At 35.9% G+C, this 22973-nt stretch overlaps 1 protein-coding gene across 1 annotated transcript in view; it reads left to right on the top strand.

The window, feature by feature from the left end:
* EFL1 (elongation factor like GTPase 1) overlaps positions 1-22973 on the top strand; it is a 68019-nt gene that overhangs the window by 39701 nt on the left and 5345 nt on the right. Inside the window, exons 16-19 of the mRNA XM_008925403.3 lie at positions 6563-6694; positions 9134-9281; positions 12324-13321; positions 17803-17987. Coding sequence (XP_008923651.2) covers positions 6563-6694; positions 9134-9281; positions 12324-13321; positions 17803-17987 — 1463 coding nt within the window. The remainder of the gene's footprint in view (positions 1-6562; positions 6695-9133; positions 9282-12323; positions 13322-17802; positions 17988-22973) is intronic.

Below are 22973 nucleotides of genomic sequence, written 5' to 3'. Positions count from 1 at the left end.
AAAGATGTTTCTATTTAATGTAAAGGTTTTTTTGCTATAGTTTCCTTGAAATTGTTCATAGTCTAATCTGAGAAAAATTGTCAGCTCAGTCAACAGTTAGGAAATGTGTGTTATCATACAGTCTAATTGCCTAATGAAATATATGGGATATTTTCCCACAGAGACTCAGCAGAAGATAAATGATGCTTGTTTATATATGTTTGCAATCCTTTTTGCAGCTATAATCTAGTGATAGGACATTTTAGTGGAACACACCATCAGACCATATTATTGCTTTCCTTGTAGTTCTCAAAACAGACAGCTTTGTTCTTTTTCCTTAAAGAACTCAGTGGGGTGCTCTAGCACTTCATCTTTTACTCTTGGAACATTCAGTAGTAAAGCATTGAGTCACTTCTTGTGTCAGAGGTCACTTATTGCACTTGGTGTCTTATCACATGATTGTGCCCCTCGGGAGGAGGGAATTGTGTAGTAACATCGTTAATAATATGCTGAGTTTACTCTCATCTGATCAGAAAGTTATGCTCAATTTCCCCTCAAACTGCTGTGAAGTAAAGTAAAAGTAAAGTATTGCAATTAAATTACAATTTAGCACTTTTGTATTGAGGAACTGAATTGATGTTAATCTCTAGCCCATACTCAGGTAGAACTTGTTCTTTGGAAACTCATGAAGAATCTGGGACAGAGGGTTCTACAGTCTGTTGGATAATGATTTTTAGAGATTCAGCTGGGGAAAAAAAAAGCACATTGGGAAAAAGGAAGTGAAATACAAAAGAAAAGTTGAAATATCTTTTTCTGTAAAATGACTGGAAACCACTGAGAGCAGCTGAAACCATGCACATAGCTTACAATATTCTGTTTTCCACACAAGCAATTTCACTTGCCTCAGAAGCAATAAGAACAATTGAGGGGGAAGTGCACAATTAGAGATGAGGAGGCTCACCGGCAATCTGTGCTAACATGTGGTGTGTATTATGGAAAAAGCTGATGAAATCTCCACTAGAATGTGGTCTGTGTCTTGATTTACATTCCCTTCCCTTCTAGAAACAGTTTCTAATATAGAAAGGTCAAGTTCTGCCCTCAGATGTCTCTCTGCAGTGCCCGTGAGACTCAAGAGAAACATGCTCAAGATCTGAGGTGATAAATGTATAATACAAGGTATTCTTAAGTCACAGTAGCTACTTGTCCGAAGTCCCTGCAGTTACCGTCATTTAATTCCAGTGATTAGTAAAACATTTTAAGATTCCTCAAGTATGAAAGGCATACTATTGTAACTGAGTTTAATCCTACCAAAAGCCAGTTTTCCCTTGCAAAATCTCTTATTTCTTTTTTCTTTTTTTTTTTTTTAAATTAGGGATAGTAATGAAAGGATGGGAGGCTGATGCTTAAAGTGTACATGGCTACAGAGAACCAGTGTTAGTCAGCCTAATAGGTAACAGTGTGCTAATGATATAATCTTTCCTAGTCTACATATTGGGGAAAGGAGAATTATTTGGATGGTTTTTGAAGGAGAATGGTGATTGACACTGAGGTATTTTTCTTAATTTTTTATTATTTTAATATTATTTGGCAAATATATTTTGTCCTTCTCTTTGTCTTAATTGGCTTTTAGCCTATTTGCTTTGAGGAGAAACTGGAAACATCTAAGAGCCAGTCATACTTCTAAGGTGGATTTGTGAAATTTATTTTATCATGCATGTTTTTTAAAGCACCTTTTAAAAATATTTCTTTTAAAATGTCTCTCACTAGGGAGGAATAAAAGTATTTGTATTACTGCTCAAAGAAAATTATAGAGGTCTTAATCTGTTTGTACAGTCCCTTTGAAACAAAAGGCTCATGCTTGCTTTGAGATTTCAGATTGTGTAGATTTACAAAAGTTTGCATCACACCTCCTTTTCCATGAACTGTGGAGGAGCTTGCATGGTCTGTCTTCACTGATACACAGTGAAGTGCATGGAGCATTTCAACCAGGAGGCTTTAGGTATTGTAAGGTCTTAATCTTTCTAAACAGATATCATTGATAAGAAATGATAGATTTCAGTGGAGACAGAGCCTTACTGGGAAGATTAACGTTGGCTTTTTGCTTTACTTAGTTCCTTGCTGTGTTAGTCCAAAGCTTGACATGTCTCCATTCCAAAGCAGCTAAGGATTCTTAAGTGGTGATATCATCAGTGAGAGGAGATAAAGATCGACTGAACTAATGTGCTGAGGCTAGTAACAATGTGGCAGAAGTTAAAATTTAAACAGCTTTCATTCTTCTTTGTTTGATTTTTCACACTGCAAACTAAATTATTCCCTTATCTGATTGAAAAACTTAAGCATGGTGGTGGTGTCTGCTTCATTTTTTTGCAACTTGAAAGAACATTAAATGCTGAATCTTTCTACATCAAGGGAAACTAATTACACATACCTTGAAATCGATCTGTTATGTGTTCAGATCTTTATAACTGAATTCAGCTGGAAAAGCATATTTACCTTTAAAGGCAGCAAAATTATTGTCTAAGGTGTAGTGGTTACTAGCAAGACACAGAACTGAAAAGTAAATTGAGACTTGTCTTAATACTCCTACTCCTTTTGAAAATTTCAGTCATGATGTTCTTATCTCTTTTACCATTTAGTTTCTGTCATTTAGTATCTGGTGATACAAATAGGTATATACTTGATTTAGTGTTCTTATCTTCTAGGGCAAGTAAGAGAAGGGACTCAACAAAAGAAGGACCTTTGTAAACCTCATATTTCACCACCTGTGTAATAATTCTCCCTGAACCATTATTTTGGTCTGCTTTTAAAGGACAAACCACCAAACTCAGAAGGTCTTACATAACGTTATCTCAGAGGCTTTTAGTAAGTTCCTAGTCTGTTAAGAGGAAATCTTATTTTTCAACCTACAGATTGACAGTTCCTGTTGAAATAATAACTTTAATACTTTGAAATGTGTTTATTGCAAGTCACTATGAATGATTTTTTTCAGAGTTATTTGAATACGGTCTATGTAAAATGTTAATAGAGTATATGTAAAATGTGAGCAACTGGTTACATTTATGTAAATGTGGACAGTACTCTTAATTTATGCTAGCAAAAATCAGTTTGATGAACAGTTATGTGTAGGGTTAGCTTCTTTAGGACAAGAGTGTTAATTTTTAATCTTTTTAAAATTATATCTCCCCATAATATTTGAAGTCTTGCCAGTTAAGCTTTGTAAAATTACCTTTATTTCAGTGAAGGCCTGGGCACAGTCAGAACCCTTGAGTGTGGGATTTTTCAGTGCCTGTTATTATTCAAGTCCAGTTGGGTTCAGGCCCTGTGTTTCTCTGACCAGCAGTATGTGGGAATGCTTTTTAAAACAAAAATGTTATTCTGCAGTTGGAGAAAAGCATTTAGATGATGAATTTAAGAAAAAGTAATCTAGTCTCATACTTACTATCAAACCTCATATGGTATCCCTTGGTAGGCTTGACTTTTCAGCATGGGTAGCTTGGTTTGTGGTTTTCTATGCTATAATCTCCTTAATTGCAACAGGACTATGCACAAGAAAAAATACTGTAGTAACTCTTTAGTAGATATGGCTCTTTGCCTTCTATTATAAAATCTGCAAAGGTGATTTGACCCTGGATGGGAAAGAAAAGTCTTTGCTACCAAGAGCAGTGTTAGGATTGGTGTTACACAGTATATAGCAAAGCATGTGATATTTCTAATAAGGGGGTTTTAGTGAACTCTTCTGTCTTTGAAACCTACACACTTTCCCAAAAAGTCAGATTTCAACATTTTCTTTTGTACAGAAATGAGGAGACACACCACAGGTAGAGTTAATAAAAAGAAGCAATTTGCTGATCAAGTTCATACTCACATTTAAAAATTCCTACTGACACTTCTAACTCCAACTTTTCTTAAAAATAAATAAATAAAAGCAATGTACAACAAACTGCTGCCTACCAGCCTGCATGTTTATTTGTGTGACAGACTGCATACTTTGTAGCCTTGGTTCTTCTTAGAGAAATGACTATTCAAAAATACTTGCAATGGTTTTTAGTATTTCATTCTTTAAGCTAACCTAAAATAAAAGCAGTAGTTTGTCTCACCTTCCTTACTTAAGCAGGTTTTTTTTTTACCTTTGGTTCCTTTATTTTTGAAAATTATTGCACTACAAAAATAGATATGAAGTCAAATGTGTCTATTATAGTGATGCTTTCTTCAGCAGGTTGAACAGGACAAAAACAGTCTTAAAAGGGGAGACATATTTATAAGATTAATTTTGGAGTGACTTCTTTAAGACCTTTCAGGTAACATATTAATACACCTTTGAGATCTGTGATCTTGAGTAGTTATGTGTAAATTTCAGTGGGCTGGACAATAAGTAAGTTTAAAATTTATGTACCAGCATAATTAGTAGAATTCTTCCACTGATATGTCATGTGGTACTTTGGAATTAGTTTTGTTACACCTTCCTCTAATATTATTCAGAGAACACATTAGCAGTTACTTAGTAATCATATTATGCAACAAAGTGTCCAAGAATCTTTATGGATTTTTCCAACATTTGTTACTAAGAATTTGTAAATTAAATAGATTCATCAGGGCTGGACACTACTCTGAGCTAGCTCACATTGTTCAGCAATTAAAACACTCAAGTTGTAAGCCTAACAGGTTTTCATGAAAACTGACAATTTTTTTTATTTTTGGGTGCCAGACACTAGTGTATTTCATGTATTTGTACCTTCAAATGTGAAACAAAAGAGCAAATAACTTCAAGTTTTCTTTATGGCAGTAAAAGTGCAGTAATGTGTTAAGGAAAAAAGGAGTCTATCTGAAGTAAGATTTGGTAACTTTATTTCTCTGGTTCACATTACACTGAAAAGAAGCTGTTCACCTCCCATTCTAAATCATTTTCCTTTTACCAGCTGGAGGAGATCAGAATAAAATGGACCCATCCCTTTTCTCAGTCCCTGGTGGTGATGATGATCCAGCATTTGTTTTTCATTCAAACCACATGTTGAATAAGTGAAAAAGAGGAAATACATGCTGGTCATAGGTCAGGTGCAACACAGAGTTTATACAGATTTATTTTCTTTGTAGCATCTGCAATCCTGCATTTAAAGCCGTTGGATGTTGTTCTGCTTCCAGTTATTTTGAGGCAGGTTTTCTTATATAATGACATTTTGGGTTTTGGCATTCCCTGCTGGCCAGGCATCCAGCCTCCAGAGCTGGAGAAACAGCCCGATCCCACAGATGAGAACTCTGCAGCAACTGGCTCTTCAGAACTCCAACTCCCTCATGATCTCATAGGGTGGAAGCTGACCCTCTTTGTTTCTGGCATGAAATAAAGAAAGCTAAGCCAAAAAGAAGAACCTGGAAGAGTATTAGGGTGATAATGGGGAGCTGGGGTTAAGAACTTCTCCTTGGGCTTGTGGGAGAGAATGAGAAGGAAGGAGCACAAATGTACTGCAGTCTACAATGTGAATTTAATTTTTAAGCGGGTATAGATGATGAGCTAAAGGTTTCAATTTTCTCATAATATTGTAAGTTACATTTAATTTATACTCTTTTGGAAGTACTATAACTCTGATTGTGATTGAAGGAGCATCAGGAATAGTGACTGTATATATCACTATCAGCTTTATTTGTTGTCTTTATTACTCAAACACTTCTAGTTGTGTTTTTATAGCTTTGACTAAATAATGAATGATATCCTATTGGTTAGGAATTTGAAGGCAATAATTTCAAATTCTCTTAAATGTGCCAGCCAGCCAAGACTAAATATGCATTTACAGCAGCTATTTTGCAGATTTATAGCTAATATTTTTCTATATTTTTTTCTTATCACTACAATTTTAGCTCACTTTTCTTCAACTTGCCAGCATTATAAAATATATTAGGATGAGAATTAATAGCTTACTATATGATAAATTAAATTTTACAAGAATCATGTTGGAAAAAAAGGGAATCCCAAATGGGCATGAGGGGGTGGGAAGGAAAAAAAAAAGCATTCTTCACAATAGTAATAATTAAGCACTGAAAGAGCTTGGCAACAGAGACTGTTCAGTCTCCATCATTAAAAGTTTTTAAAACTTCTGATAAGTGTCTGAAGTTAGCTCTTCTTTGGACTGGAAGTTGGACTAGATGACCATTGCAGGGCTCTTGCAATGTAAATTTTTCTAAACTTAAAACACCAAAATTATCTCTCAGCTGTACAAAGACTTGGACATACTAGAAAGGGAAAAAGTCCTGTACAAAGGCTTGGACATACTAGAAGGGAAAAAAGTCCTCATGTCCTTTCTGTTCTTCAGAGCTATAAACACGCCTTTTTAAAATACTGAGGGACTGCAGTGGGAACTGAGAGACTAAATATCAAATGTCACACCAGAGACTTGAGAACCCAGTTTATGCACAAATATTTTAACAGATACTTTATGTGAATGGTGAGGAGTTTTTGAATCTTATTTTTGTAATTAGAATAATTTTAGCTTTTTTTTAACATGATGATTGTGTCTTTAGTCTCATTTAATGAACATGGTTAATTTTTTTGTTGTTTTGCCTTTTTCTTTTTTTCTTTTCCACTTACCATTAGGAATAGGAGGCCTGCAAGATTTTGTGCTAAAGTCTGCAACACTGTCAACATCACCTGCTTGTCCACCATTTACTCCTCTCAACTTTGAAGCGACACCGATTGTGCGGGTGGCTGTGGAACCAAAGCATCCAAGTAGGTTTAACAGAGAACAGGGATGGTAACACAAATTCAGTGTGGTAGTAATGCAGCTACCCACCCTTAGTGATCTGTCTAGTTTATGATTTAGCCACTGAATTGAATATATATGTTGTCTAGAGGGCTGTGTGTGAGTTGTTCACCTGGCTCGCTCATGTCTCAGTAGGTGAGGAGAAACAGGAGACCTTGTTGTGCCCTTTTGTGGTCAGACTTAGCTGTTCCACAAATAAGACACCACATGGTGCTAAAAGTTCAGTATTCCTTTACTGTGAAGGTAAGTAGATCTGTGGGTTTTCCCTTTCTGCTGACATTCTTACATGCTACATCATTAAGCTCAGATTTGCAGTACTGCATCCCACTGATCCCTTCCTCCAAACCAGGGAGTGGTGTATCTCTGGCTTTATTTGAATTTCAGCCCAATTTCCATTTGTTGTTGTGGTGTTAGTAGAACCAAAATAACTGGCTGTATGTTCGGTTGCAAAATACTCTAACACTAAGATTATATGTTTTTTTAGAAAGTGATTGGACAGCTTAGCAGTTATTTGTCTCATGTGTTTGAGTAACAGATAATCATATATTGTACATCCTGCATTTGTTAAAGCAGTTTTGAAAGTATTGGAAATTACTGGTTCTGCTGAGTGCAATATTAAGGTAAATGTTAAAATGTTAAGTTAAATGTTAAAGGAATGTAATTCTAGAACTATTGACCAATTTGGGGATATTTTTTTCTCCTTAAAAATAAGTTACATCATTTTTACACCATTACTTAGTTTTCCCTCCTTGGTAACTTCTGAGTCTGTGATTTGAACGAAATTTCTTAGGGGGACAGAAGTCTGAAAGGTAGCTATACTTAGGAAAGTTTCCTGAAAATTCACTGCTGCTTGCAACAACAACAGGAAGACAAAATTTGGATTGCAGGCTCAGCTTGAAAGCAGTCAATTGCCCAGTGAGCTGTATATAATCTTGAGGTGGCCCTAGCACATTGTCACATGTGGGTGCATTGGATTGCCACATCAAACTGGCTTCAAAACTGCGTCTGCTTTTTGGAAGAATGACTCAAATATAAATTATTTGCCTGGGTACGTTTTACAAACTTACTGCATATCTTCAGATTCATGTCAGAATCTCTCTGTGTGGTTACCATAAGCTCTAAAAGAAAAAATAGAAAGGGTTCATCACTCTGTGAGCTTAAATGCAGAAGGCAAAGTTCAAAGTCTTCGTTCAGCTCTGTTAACCATGTGAACTAACACTGGTTTTTTTTCCCCTTTTTGTTTATTTTTATGTTTGTTTTTCAAGGATACTTTTTTATTACACCCTTAGCTTAGCAGTAAATATCCAATGTCATTTTCTTTTAATAGTCTCCAAGTGAATGACAAGTTTCATGTCACTTTTCCTTCTGACTATGAATATGCATTCCTAGAAAGCCTGTGGGTATTCTTTAATATGCATGTAAAATAAAAAAAGGATTCATAATTAATTTTTTTAATTGTATTCATTATGAAAGGCTGCTGACATGAGGTGTTTATGCATAGCTTTGATGTAATCTAGCCAAATTTGACTCAGCTGTGGCTGTTCATTCTCCATTAACTTTAAAGCAACTCTTTTTAAACACCTTCATTTTAGGGACAGCTGTGATTTGTTTCACTGAAAAGCTCTCACATTCCTGATTTTTCCCCTTTTCAGGTTTTAATTGCTTTAAAGCTTTTCAGTGGCTTCCAGCTAATTTAAAATTCTTCCTGTGCTTCATTTGCTCTTATGCCTTATAAGTAATCCATATGGAATGCTTTTCAGTTTTATTTTAGTAAAGTTAATATACCATTATTTATGTATTTGGAGCATTTTCAGCATTAGCAATTTAGAGGTTGCTACACTTGGTCGTGAAAGATTGTAAGGAAATACAATAATTTACTGAAAGATGACATTAAACAGCTGTAATAAATAAGAAAGGTTATAATTTGATAATTTGTGAAAATGATGAGTGAAGTCCTGATTTTTTTAATCACTTCATATCAATAAAATTCAGGGGGCTTTATTGGTTGTGAACTGTTTATGAGCTGTATCTGAAATTAATTGTATATAGGAAGCAACATAGCACAGTTATAGTCAATAGCTGGCTTGTTATACTGAACGTGTTGCAAAGCTGAGCAAACAAAAAATGTGCAACCCATTTAAGTGTGGATTGCATCATCAGTATCTAAACTGTTGGTGACAAATTCTGAGTACAGCTTATGTTTTCAGTTACTACTCTTAAACCCTACCACTCTGTGACTCATAAGCAGAAATTTGCCTCTCTGAAAGTTTTTGAGTATTCCTAAAATAAGTATGTATGTTTAGACTTCCATAGAAATGAGTTTTACTATTTCTCAGTGTAAGTCTATCCTATTTCAGGTATTCCTCATCCAGTATTACTTTGTTAATAATATCTTATTTTGCCAGGTGAGATGCCTCAGCTGGTCAGAGGGATGAAGCTTTTAAACCAAGCTGATCCTTGTGTGCAGGTTTTAATCCAGGAGACAGGAGAACATGTGCTGGTGACAGCAGGAGAAGTTCATCTTCAGCGTTGCTTGGATGACCTGAGAGAAAGGTTAGAGGGGCAAGTAGGAAGAAATATTTTTGGTTCAGTAGGTGTCTGTTGTATTTCTCTGTCAGATGGATATCTTTGATTTATATTCTGGTAAAATAGAGCTTTATCCACCAGCAGTTTTTACCATTGGGTCATAAATGTACCTTTTTGTAGCTATAAAATTATCTACAGTGAGGTAGAAGCCACCAGTTCATCACTTCTATACATCTTATTGATCTTTTGGGCACTTTCTAGAAATTATAAATTGCAGTAGGTTTAGGAGTCCAGTTAAGAATGTAAGAATGTGTTTGTACAAAATAAAAACTGAGAGGCATCATGTCTCATAAATGACCTCTCAAAAATTAGAAATCACCAAGACTAAAATTTTATGTGCACACTCTATCCCATTCATTTTCTCTTCTCATTTATTATTTTTTTCAAATGTTAATCTGTTCTCATTCATGAGCAATATTTTTTGCAAGCATATGTGCATATGTTTAGTATACTCTGTTTCTTCAAATGATAGAAGAACAGTTGTCTGAAACAATCTTTTCCTATAACTTCATTTCATAAAACATTCCTGGTACTTCTGCCACATACATTTACTGTCATTTTCGTTCTAAACCAAGAAGCAAACCTGATGATGTATTGTTTAATGTTGATGTTACTGTACTCATATTCATTTCAGGTTAATATCAGAGAACAGTCATTTCCTATGGAAGTTGTAAAATTGGAAGTATGTGTTAATGGTTATCCTCATTACAACTTAGTGCAACACATTTTTACCACTTCTAAAAACATAGTATCATTTATTAATACACCCTACTTAAATGTAATGTGTTAAAGCAAAACTGGTTGTGCCTGTCTTAAGCTGGAGTTTGCATAGCAAGATTGTATAAATGCCTTTCTTCTTGGCAACGGTCTAAATTTGGAAAAAAATCCTAAAATAATAGCAGCTAGTAGCAGTCCCTATATTTACATTCCTAACCTTTAGTTTTATGTGCATAACTTTGGGGTTTTTATGAGTTGTCATCTAATTTGGCTTTTAAGAGAATGATAAACTGTCAGAAGTGACCATTTTGTGTCCTTTAGCTGTATTCCTCAAGAAAATGTTGTCAGTGTTCTAAACTACCAAAGCCCAAAAACGCTCTGTGCTTGAGGGATTGTCAGCAAAACCAAGAAGCATCTGCAGACACAAACCAGCAGGGCTCCCACCATTGTCCTGCCTGACATTGATGCCTGTTTTTCTCACTTGGGCACCATCTCCCAAAAGGAGCTGGGAACAAGTGTGTTTACTGGCTCATGCTCCATCAAGTCATCCCTGAGGATTTGGCATCTCTCAGCTGCCATCCGTCACATACTGGCTTGTGGGATGAGAATTGTCCCTTCCTTCTCTCCCCATTTTCTAAAAGGAAAAGCCCAGAATGGGATCCCTGTCTTACTCCATTCCTCATGGATTCCATGTAAATTCTGACAGTGGTAAACTCGCACTAGTTAACTATTAAAGTGCAAAGAGGAAAAGTTGTGCTCTGAAGTGTGAACTGGATTAGCTCTCTGTGTTTCTGTACTAATGTTTAAATTCTTCTAAGCTTGCATAATTTGGAATAGCAAATTGTGAACTAGGGATTGAGGCATCATAGGATGACCTTAAAATGTGATCCACAAGGTTTTCACCCAAAATATTGGGAAAGGTTATTCAAAATAGTTTAAGTCACACCTGAAGTAGTGGTGCAGAATTCTTATGTTAGCATCTACCATAATTGCATCAACTGGGTTTTGCAGAGTTGATGTTTTTCGACTAATTACAACTGAGGGTTCTGCTGAATTCAAACTACATTGTATTGTCTTTGTCAAGATTTTAATCAGACTTGTTCAGAATGAGGAACAGAATTAAGGTAGTGGTTGCATGTGGGGGTGTTCTGTTTGTGTTTTTGGTATAATGCAAGTGCCTGGAAGAACTGCAAAAAGGACAGTTCTCCTGGTTTTGCTTTTTCTCTGCAACTTTTTTTATCGCTCTGTCAAGATTTAGCAGGACGTAAGAAATTTTCCTTAGTCCTTTTGTTGTCATTTAATGAATCTGCTCAGAACTTGAGTGGTTTAGAAGGATACACAACTCTGAACTTTGAGTCTGTCAGATAAATGTAATAAATAATTCTTCCTTTTTTTCTTGCCATCACTCATAACATTTGACATGCCTAAAATGTTTCACCTCACTTTAAAGCATCACTTTTTATCATGAAACTTTTGTAACAGTGGTTATCAGACCAAAAAGACAAAAATATTTCTGTTAACTTTGTGCTTGTTGCTGTGCCAGGAGTGCTGAAAAAATGGGAGTATCAGCTCTCCAAGTGCTCCTGGCTCTGAAGATAGAGTACTTTTACTGGGTTGACAGATCTGGGTTACCTCTGCTCGGCTTACCCAGTGCTTCATCTTCTTGGGGCATCTCAACTGCGTCAGCAGATGTACTGGTTGAAATCAAGTGTCCATCTTGCTCAGTAGCATGTCTGCAGCAGTGTGGCCCACAACAGTTTGGGAGGAGTAAAACAGAGTAACTGTGATGCTTTCCTGAGCATCTGTCCATTGCAGCTGAGGGTCTTTTGTATTTTGGCTGTCAGTTAATCCTAATGAGCCTTCCCTGTGCCCCTTGTAATTTTGCACCCTCTCTTGTACTCTTTAAGCATCTGAAGGCTGCTGGTGCTCGTGTCCCTTTGATTATCTTTATTCTCAATGTTTTTCTAGTTCTGTTGTATTTCTTTTGAGGGCAGAGAACAGCAGCACATAGGTTCCAAGACGTGGGTGAAGCAGTGATTTACGAAGAGGCAGAGCAATGCTTTTGCTTTTATTTTCTTCAGTTGCTTTCCAAATATTTTTGAAGACGTAAGAGGCAATGTTTCTTTTTTGAAGTACATAAAATTTGAGATTGAAATGCATTATCTAGTAGTCTGTGTTGCAATCACATTTATTCATGAACATCTGTTTCATGTTAAGGCCATTGCCCTACCTCCTGCAGGTTTACAAATATTTTCAGAATTTGAAAACTAATTTTTAAACTTTGTTTTACAGGTTTGCAAAGGTACAGATCAGTGTATCAGCACCTATTATACCATTCCGAGAGACAATCACAAGACCTCCAAAAGTCGACATGGTGAATGAGGAGATAGGAAAACAGCAGAAAGTTGCTGTCATACACCAAACAAAAGAGGACCAAAACAAAATTCCTGAAGGAGTTCAGGTTGATTCAGATGGGCTTGTTACGATATCTACTCCAAATAAACAAGCTACTCTCAGTGTAAGAGCAATGCCACTTCCTGAGGAGGTAACTCGACTTCTTGAAGAAAACAGTGACTTAATTCGAACTATGGAGCAACTCAGCACATCTCTGAATGAAGATAAAAAAACCCATGAGATAAATCAGAAGACTCTTGATAGAATCAAAGAATTTAAACAAAAGTTGGAGAAAAATCTGCAGGGAAGAAAGTGGAGAAATGCTGTTGATCAGATCTGGTCCTTTGGACCACGGAAGTGTGGGCCTAACATTTTGTTATATAATTTTGAGGGCTATAAAAGGTCTGTGTGGCAGTGCCTTGGGACCACTGTGAAAGAAGTAAGTAAATACAGAGACTTTGACAACAGCATAGTAAGTGGATTTCAGCTGGCTACACTTTCAGGTCCCATGTGTGAAGAACCCCTCATGGGTGTTTGTTTTATAGTGGAAAAATGGGAAATAAATAAAGTTGGAGATATGCTGTCAACTAGTAGGCAGGACTCAGGGGAAAATGATGCCACAGAACATCAACAAAATGAAGATAATACTCTAGGAAGCACTGATGAAGGTCACAGTGCAAATGAACACCAGGACGGGAATCAAAGTGGTACAGAATCACCTGAGAAAATTAGTAAACCCAAGGGAGAGTTGTCACTTGCAGATTGTTATGGTCCCTTCTCTGGACAGCTGATTGCCACCATGAAGGAAGCCTGTCGTTATGCCTTGCAGGCGAAACCCCAGAGACTCATGGCAGCAATGTACACGTGTGAAATCATGGCTACTGCAGAAGTGTTGGGTAAGACAGAGAAATTAAACCTTTGTCAAGGATTTGCTTTCTGAGTTCCAAGCTGAGGTTTCATCAATGAGACTGAATCAGAAAGTATAACTTGATTAAAAGCTTTGTCAAAAGTTTTTTATAGTTCTTCAGTAACTTTCTAAAGCCTGTAGTATTTATACTGTTCTGAATGAAAATTTAGCATTCTTGCTTATCTGAAACATATGCATGAATAGCAATGCTATACCTTTTTGGAAGTGTAAGATACAAAATGTTGCGTTTTTATGGAGTTTTTGTAATATCAACTTCAGTAACCATGAATGTCAGTATTGCCCATATGTTTAATCATTAACTCCACGAAGAGGTGGGAAACCTATCCTGTTTGTAAAGTGAGGGCAGAATCTTATGCCATGTCAACATGTGTTGAGTTAATATAATAAATAATATAGAAATAAAATCAGGAAAAGGAACATTAAATTATTGTTGCAGTCCAGTTGGTAATTTTGGTTTTTCTTAAGTAGCATCTGTATCCTTCTGGTATGCAAGTAGATCACTTTGCAAACCCAGTGCATACCAAATTGTGTCACTTATATTACCTTACCACTTACACCTACTTAAACTTGTTTTTATGACCTACTTACAACACCACTTAACTTACCCTAACAGTTGTTCTTGGAGTTTTCCATGGTTGTTGCACGCTGAATCCAATCCAATGCACAAAGATTTTCTTTAAAACTAACCTCCATTGCATTTAAGCTATTGGCAAATTTACTTTGATGGTACTAATCATGACAGAAATTATAGCAAATCCCATATACAATAATAAAATATTTGATTACTTGTTGTAAAAAATCTTAGCATAACACAAACATAATGATAGCAGTCCAGAGAGCAAAATTTAAAATTGTATGTAATGAAAACAAATGCCTTTGAGTGAGGAATTGTTTTGTACACATACATGATCCTGTTCTTTTGTGGCAGTACTGGCAGAAAGTGTCCTGTGGTAAGCTTATTAACACATTCCCTTAAACACAACTTACTGTGACAAAGAACTTTGGCATTTTAAACTATCTTTTCTAACATGTAAGAATGCCTATCAAAACTAGACTTCGTAGTGTTACATGTTATCTCTATATATAAATTGCTGTTTTCCAAAATACTCACTGCCCAAAAAGCATGATTGTTTGCAGTGAGGGAATTAACATGCATTGGCTCATCAATTGTGCCATAAACCCAAATGGAAGCATGGCTTTCTAATGCATATATATATATTTTTAATGAGTGTAATTTAGGACTCAGGCAAGCAAATTAGTCCAATCTAATGAATGTGAGTTGTGGTGTAATAGCCGTGGACATGCACTTAGTTCATTACAAATTCATGAGTTTAATTTTTATTATGGAAATTTAAGCTAATAAATTGCATCCTCATTAGGGGAAGTGAAAAGCATGCCTGCTGCCCAGTCAGGCTTGGCAATTGACATGTGAGAAACCACTGGCTTTTGTAACTTTATTCTTCCCCTTGGCATTCCATACATTGATACCCAGTGAAGTTTAATATGTCTTCATATTGATCTGCTTGTTTCTAAGATGCTTCTGGGAGAGTTTTCAGTATATAAAGCTTTTTCCATCACACTTTTCTGAACTGGAGCTGAGGAGAGGACAAGGAGAGCGGAACACAGGGATGTGTTACAAGCTTATACATGTCCAGTATAATGGGCCTTGGGTTTAGACTTGGGTCCTGCATACACCTGCTGTTTGATATACTTTGAGCATCTCATTCCTACAGTTAGTTCATTAGAAAAATCCATTTTTATGCACAGTCCTGCTTTACGGAAGTTCTGTGTAAAGTCTCAAAAGCTCAAGAATGTTCTGAACTAATATCATGTTTAATTACTGTTATTAGCTTTTGCCTGCTGATATTCCTACCTTTTGAACTCTTCTTTCTTTCTTGTTTTCTGGATACTGAAAGGTAGACAGCCTTTTCATTTTAAAAGTGTCAGTGACACATAGCTGGGACAGGACTTGACCGGTCTCTGTTGTAGCTTTAGTTTTTGTATTTTGATAGTATTCCTTAATGTGATTTTTTTTTTAATTAAGTTATTAAAATTTTAGATCAGTTCATAGTATTATCTCTGACTGAGTTGTGTGAGTGAAGACATGGAGATCCAAAGTAGAAGAGCAGCTCCTTCTTCCCTGTTTGCAAAGTTTATGGTAACCCCTGTGCTTTTGCACATAGTGATACTGTTTCCTTCCACAGTCTTTCTGTCCAGTAGGAAGCTTTATTTTTTTCACTTACTTAAAGTATCCTTCAGTAAAGCAGTGAACAGGAACTGGATATTTCAAGGAGCTGGACTTAATACATAATGGAAGCGAGTCCATTATGCACAGACTTCTGTATGTTGCAGGACCATGAAGCTGTTTTTGAAAGACTGTTGTGGTTTCAGAAAAACTGTTTGAACTGTTTTGAATAAGACCTTACAGTATTCCTTGGTGATTGATGCTTCTAAATGCATTAAACTAATTGGAGTAGAACCAATATTTCTTCGGTATAATGCAGTCTGCCCATAGTGGTAAAACTGAAGCCCTTATATAGGTTCTTTGTGACACCATTGATTGAGCCAACACTCCAGACTACTGGGATCAAATACATATAGCTAAAAACCATTTACTAAAGCTATAAATTGTCTTCTGGCATCAAAGAATAATCTTCAGTGAATTATGGCCAGAATGTGTGCTTTGTAGTAAATGTTACCTTACTTATTAAATATGTATGGAAAGTTTGCTACGTCCTACTAAAAACAGTAAAATAACCTATAAACTGGTTTTGAACTTACTTGCTTTAGCAAATTGCCTTTAATATATACTGTGTGTTACATACACACTATATGTACAGTGACCATGATATGATACTCTTTTGAAACGTTTAAACTTGCATTTTAAAGTGGTTACTGAATTGTGAGCTGTGCTGAGACCTGACCCTTTCATATCTGAGAATATTTTGGACTCTCTGAAATTTCCATAGACTTGAAATTGCTTAATTATGTTAACCAAGGCTGTACATGCCTGGCAAGGTCAGTGCCTTATCTTCAGAATGCCTTAATCGTTTTGTGATTTTAAATGTAGACTCTTAAGTATTTCCTCAATTTTCTCATGAACATTAAGAAGACTATTGTGCACAGTAAAGGTGAAGTTCAGTCAGAGGGACAGTGAGGAGGTCCTGGTAAGGGCATGAGCAGATAAAATTATCAGTGATAATAGAAAGAGCACTTCAATCCACATTTTATTAGAGAACTGAAAACTCTGAAATGTTTGCTGCTGAATTGATGCTTCATTCCTTGCATCTGATAGGAAGATTTAATTGTACTGTGTGCTTGTGCTGAATTTCCTGAAAAAGGACTAGATTCTGTATTTTAAAAATAAAGGCAATAAACCCACTCCAACATTTCCTCAATATATATGCAAATCAGTGCATGTGGCTGTAGTATTTAATGATACCTTTCTGTCAAATCAGAATAGGTGGCAGTTATTACAAAGTAATGTATATTTCTAATTATTTCCATTAAGAGTCAGTTTTGCCCAGCTATTTAAAAGGTAGCAGTATGTATTCATGTTTCTTCAGTGCAATATAATATATTTGAACCTCTTAGAAATTGTTATTAACTTGTTCTTCACAGCAAGGTACTCTTAAAGTTAATTTGTAGATCTAATAATTATTAACTGTTCATGTCCATAAATGTGGACATTCTTAAACCATTTTTTCAGTATGTAGGTTTTCTTGATCTTTTTACCTTGATCTTTTTATTCTTGATCAACACAAATGTATTTGTTAGTTTTTGTCTGTAGAATACTTAATCATAAGTTGGCAAAACTGATTTAAAAAATTTATTGCCTACTGTAAAGTCAAGCATGTACATTTTCACAACTACTGTCATGATATGTACACTGTATTTCAATGGATTGAGTATTAATTTGGGAAAGAGAATTGAAATTATCCATGACTAACTTAAGACTGCATTAATTAAAAAACTAATTGAACACATTAAACATAATAAATATGTAGTATTTCAGATAAGCTAGTTTTCGGTGATATGGTAATCCAAACAAATTTCTGAAGGTAGCTAAGATACAATTCCTGAAAGAGAGTAATATTTCTTAATAATGACTCTCAAATATTTGGTTGTGAGAAATAAAGCAAGTTAGGCACATAATCTGACAAAGTGCCTTTTAAGATCAGTCATATGATTGTGTAAAATGTACCTCTGTGGATTTATACAGTAGTCATAATGTATTAAATGTTACTCATATGATTCTTTACATTGTACTGGCAGATTATGTTGGTTGTTTGAATTTAATGGATCTGCTTAATTGATCCACTTACAAGGAAGAATTTTAGCCAATGCTTAATTTTACTTAATGCTGAAGCTTCCTGAACAAGTATTTATGTACTTCATGATGCAGAATATAAATGTGCTGGTAAGCTCATCAGAATTCTGTCTTTGCAGGTCGTGTGTATGCTGTCCTGTCCAAGAGAGAAGGCAGAGTGTTACAGGAGGAGATGAAAGAGGGGACGGATGTGTTTATTATTAAGGCTGTCCTGCCAGTAGCAGAAAGCTTTGGTTTTGCTGATGAAATCAGGAAGAGAACCAGTGGCCTGGCGAGTCCACAGCTGGTGTTCAGCCACTGGGAGGTAAAAATATCTATTCACTCCATCTGTTTTGGTGATCTATTTCCTGTAGATGTGGCAGACTGGAATAATAAGCGGAAAAGGTTAAGTTTTGGTCAAGGCATTTGATTAATTCTTTTTTGAAATGAAGAGGAAAAATGTAGCCTTATGTTAGTCTTACTTCTTTTTAAAGATATAGTGTTCACAACTGTATTTACATTTTGTTTAGATGGGATGCTTTTTTTATTTCAATAGAAAGTAAGTCCTTCGTAATTGAAACTGATTCTTTATAAATGTGTTTTACTGAATTTTATGTGCCTTTTTTCATGAGTTCTGTGTTGAACTTCTTTGGGAGTGGGAAAAAACCCAAAACCACAAAACAACCCCAACCTACCACTAACAGAAAATGTATCAACAAATATAATGCACATGAAAGTTAACCTTTTACTGATTAGCAGGGACTTAGGTATTTTTTTTGTCCTTATATATTCCAAATCAACATATATTTTCATACTTAAAGGCAAAGGGGATAGATTTCATTCTTTCAAAATTAAGTGCCGATAGTAAGTGAAGGTGTCCTCAGAATCATTCCCTTTGGTCATCTTTGTAACTTAAATGAGGAGGTAAGTGTAAAGGTTTAAAGGATTTCAACATGCAAGTGGGAAAGCAGATGAGGAGTGTCAACAGCTGAAAGTGCACTGTAGTTTGTTCCTGTGATGTGGACAGTAGGTCTTCAAGGAGAAATAGAAGAAGCTGTAAGTCAGAGTTCCTTCTTTAAGACAAACCACCTGCATTGTAGGGCTCCTCAGAAGACTCCACTGAAGGAGCTAAAAATGGGTTCAAGGGCAAGAGTCAGTATAAACTTTTCACATTAAATTTTTTAAATTAACTATGAAGTCTAGATTTTCCTGGGTTTGCCTGGGGGGTTTTTTTGTTTGTTTGTTTGTTTTAGTCAAGTGTTCCTTTATTTGATGTTAGAAGCCAGTAGAAACTTTTGTAAATGGATGAGAAGTCTTTCTCTTTGTTTGTTTCATCTTCTGATTTATTTTGTTACCTCAAATGTCAAGTCTCTGAGTACAACCAACCACAGATTTTTAAGGTCAGTAATACTCCATGAAGTTGCCAACTATGGACTGCTCACCACTGTGTCTTTCTGAAATATGTGCTGGTTTGTCACATGGTGTGGGTTCTTCCTCAGTTTCTGTAGCTAAATTGTCTTGGTAGGTAGTATCTGTTAAATACTCCACTAACAGTATTTCTTTGTTAGTAATTGTTGTAACTGCCTCAGGAATTTTATGTGGATACCAGTGGAAAAGGAGGACCTCTGCAAACCAGCCGTGTGCTAAAAGAGTTGGGAATCCTTGAAACAGTACACTTAGAAAAGTATCTTCTTTAGCAGTGGTACCTTCCTGATGTTAGAAGGTGCAGGGACCAGGGACTTGCCTCTCCTCCCTCAATACTGATTCATTTCATTTGTAATTAAGTTTGACTTCACAGAGAACCACAGAAGGGAAAACCAGCTACACAGAATGCAAAAAGGAAAAAAAAGGACAACCCTCCATAGATGGTATACACATAAAAAATTGCCAAACTACAGCTTTTGAATATAGGGATCTCGGTGTAAGGCAGTTACAGGTCAGATACCTTAACCAGTGAGTGTTGGCAGTGTTGCATATGGCAGTCTTGTCAGTTTGGATGTTCTCATCTCAAGTGCAACTGGTGAGGTTTTGTGGCTTAACTGGTCTTTTGTCTGAATGGCCTCTGATATCAGTGCCCTAAAGAAATATCAGTCAGAAGGATGATAATGCCAGCTAACCATTGTTCTGTGCCAGCTTCTTTAGGGTTGTAGCTACTGTGCTCCAACACTAAGGAAAAACACAAACCCCGTGTCTCTTGGCCTTCCCTTCCACCACAAACCTTGGCCTGTGTGTTCACTCTCAGATGTTATGAACTTCACATAAGAGAATGTTCACACATAATTGTAGATATGCATGGGAAAGGGAAATTTGAACAACTGGCAACATTTTCTAGAATTGACCCTGAGGAAAGATTATAATTGCAGCTCGTATGTTAAAATATAGTAGGAAAAATTATTGTGTTAGCCAGTCACCTCTCCACCTGGCAAATCTGCCAGTCAGGAGTGTTGGGATTTTTTGTCTCATTGAAAGCCGTGCTAACATATTTTTGTGACAAAATAAGCCTTTTACTAAGCTGCTAGTAATGTTGGCTCTGTGCAGTGGTGGCAGAAGGAGTGCACGTTATTCTCCCATCATCACCAGAATTGCTAAATAAATACAATTTTCAGAATCTCTAGTGGTGGCATGACAGGGAAGCCATGAGAAATGGTTTGTGTCTCAGATCCTGTTTATTTTTCTCTCTGTATTCTGCACAAAAGAAAACCCTCAAATAAAAAACTCTGTCAAGTTTCATCAGATGTTAGGCATGACTTTGACATTGCCACCTTAGTGATGAATTATAATGGTATATGTATATAAATGATAAACACCAGCATTTTATTTGAATCCCTGTTACTTAATTTATCACTGTGTGAGATAATATGATGTGAACTGTATAATCTTAAAGTATTTTTCCTTAGTGTTAAAAATGGGAAGAAAATGCAGTAGCTACTTTGTTTTGTTCTGCATTTTGTTCTGCCAGGGTATGGCTGCTGCTTTAATTGCATGATATCCAAACCTTTCCATGACATTTGGAATTAATTCTGTGTTAGTGGTGTTTTCTCAGTGTGCTCACCTCATTAGCTGAGTACCTGGGACATGCATTTGTCTACACAGATTCCTTCTAACATGTTGTTTAACCCCATTTTACACTTAGTGAAGTAGATGCTTTTTTGGATTTTTGAACTTTTAAACTCTTAATCTCATGGACATCACATACATAGAGTACGTTTAAAGAATTAAGGCTTGAATTGACTCTTTTATTATATTTCATTAACATGATTTGTAGACTCTAAACACAGGAAGGTCAATGATAGAGCCTACATTTAAATGAAGCCATTTTGGTCTCTGTGGAAATGATATTACCTTTTTTTTCCCTTCAGTTAATGAACGTATTTTGTGTAGTTCAGATTGCTCCAGCCCCAGGGGACAGAGCAATACATGTATCGAGGTCTATCTTGTCACATACTCCTTTTTTATTAGTTTCTTCTGGCATGCTTATATAATTTATTCCTGCTGGTAGAGGACAGCACCAAGTAACCATTAGTGGAAGCTTTCAGTTTGGTCCCAGCTTACACAAATTAATTTTTAAAGTTAGTCAGGCATTTTCCTCTATGATAAGCCTAGGCAAATGTTAGGTGTGTTGGGTTTGCTTGGCAGTATTTTCATAGATTTCAGTATCAGCTTTTTTCTGAATTGTTAGTTTAAAATGTTTAACTTTAGGATAATTATGAACTTGTATTTTTTTTTAATCCTTGAATTACTAATACATCTTCAGTTAGTATATGTTTTTGTTTGAGACTGTTTCCTTTGTTGCCTCTCTGTTCTTTGCAGTTCAATCTTTTAGTCATGTCATTTTATCTTAATCATAAGGTTCTCTGAACAAAAAGATATTTATGATTGCACAATGCTTAGAATAATGGAACTCTAATCCCATTTGGGAAATCTGTGTTATAAGTAAAAATATAATCCATGTGGCTCTATACAGATGCTGATTCAATTTTCTACTAGTTGTAAGGTTGTGAAATGTACAGTATTTCTGTTAATTCACATCTCTTAAATTGCATAATGATTGGCTGTTAAACACACTTTTATTCTTGGGGGGCTGCATGAGTGAGCTGCAAACGTGTTTAATCAGAATTCTTTTTCGTTATCCCTTCTAAGTAGAATAGTGTCTGTCAGGAATCTGGAGAAACAGAAAGAGAAGGACTGCATGTAGTAATTGCTAAGAATATGAGGAGGCATTCTGAATCTGGAAGTTTTATATTCTGAATTTGAATTCATTATTTTCAAATTGTACGTCATTTTACAACTTGGAAGATGAGGCTTAATATAGAAGTTGCTGAATGAGATTGTTAGGCTTGAATTAAACAGGAAGCAGGCTAAAGTAATGAGAGAGACTCGAAGAATCTGTGAGTCTACTCTAGCTTTGAACTGTAACTTTACATACATTATTGTACCAGTGACAGTTCAGGCACATAAATGAATTCTAGGAGTAACCTGGAACCTTTCAAATATGAGAAGCTCATTGTATTGGCAAGGACATTTGAAGCTAATTGAAGCAGTAAATAAAAGTGCTAGTGGTGTGGCTTTAATTCTCTCTCTCAATACATGTTTCTTAAGTAATGGGAAAAAATGCAGCAGCAGAGCCACATGTCTCCTTTTTTTATTTCCAGTTACCAAATTCCTGTTTGCAGCTACTGACTGAAGTCAAGGCTAAAGCTTAGCTCATTGAGACACAAACAAGGATGATGCTCTTGAGCCAAAATAAACTTGTATGAGTTTATTTTATAACTGTGTAAGTGTTCATTATTATATTATTTCTTGTAAGAGAAGTTCTTGTGTCTGGCAGGGCATTTTAAGGCCTTGGCAGTCCCCCTTATATATTGTGAATGGTAGCTCCAAATTACGTGATACTTTCAGAGGTTCATTTTGCCTGAAAATTTTCCTTTTCCAGGGCCACTTCAGGCATTCCATGTGTGTATATCATCTGTACCTTTTTAAGTTGCACAGTGTATGTCATTAGTAGGTGATGGACACCACTGGAGCTGCAAATGCTCTTGAAGTATCTTTCCTGCATCAAGTTTTCAAAAGTAGAAGGGATTCTGATACACTGACACCTGTATCATCTTTGAAATTGTGCAAAAACTATTGGATTATTTTTTTTTAAAGGAATGTCTGGCATAAGGTTTATCCTGGTGTGCTGAGGGCTGCTGGTGGTACTGACTTTAGTGTTTCTTGGGATTTCTTGTTAAGCAGTTCACAAAGGCCATAATGTTGCTTGCTGGTCTTAAAATCTCCATCAGACAATGTTGCCCTGCTCTTTCTATTCATC

This window comes from Manacus vitellinus, unplaced genomic scaffold (assembly GCF_001715985.3).
Source record: "Manacus vitellinus isolate BGI_N305 unplaced genomic scaffold, ASM171598v3 scaffold_16_pilon, whole genome shotgun sequence".
NCBI lineage: Eukaryota > Metazoa > Chordata > Aves > Passeriformes > Pipridae > Manacus > Manacus vitellinus.
The sequence above is the reverse complement of the archived record's forward strand: the minus strand, read 5'-3'. Positions and strand labels throughout refer to the sequence as shown.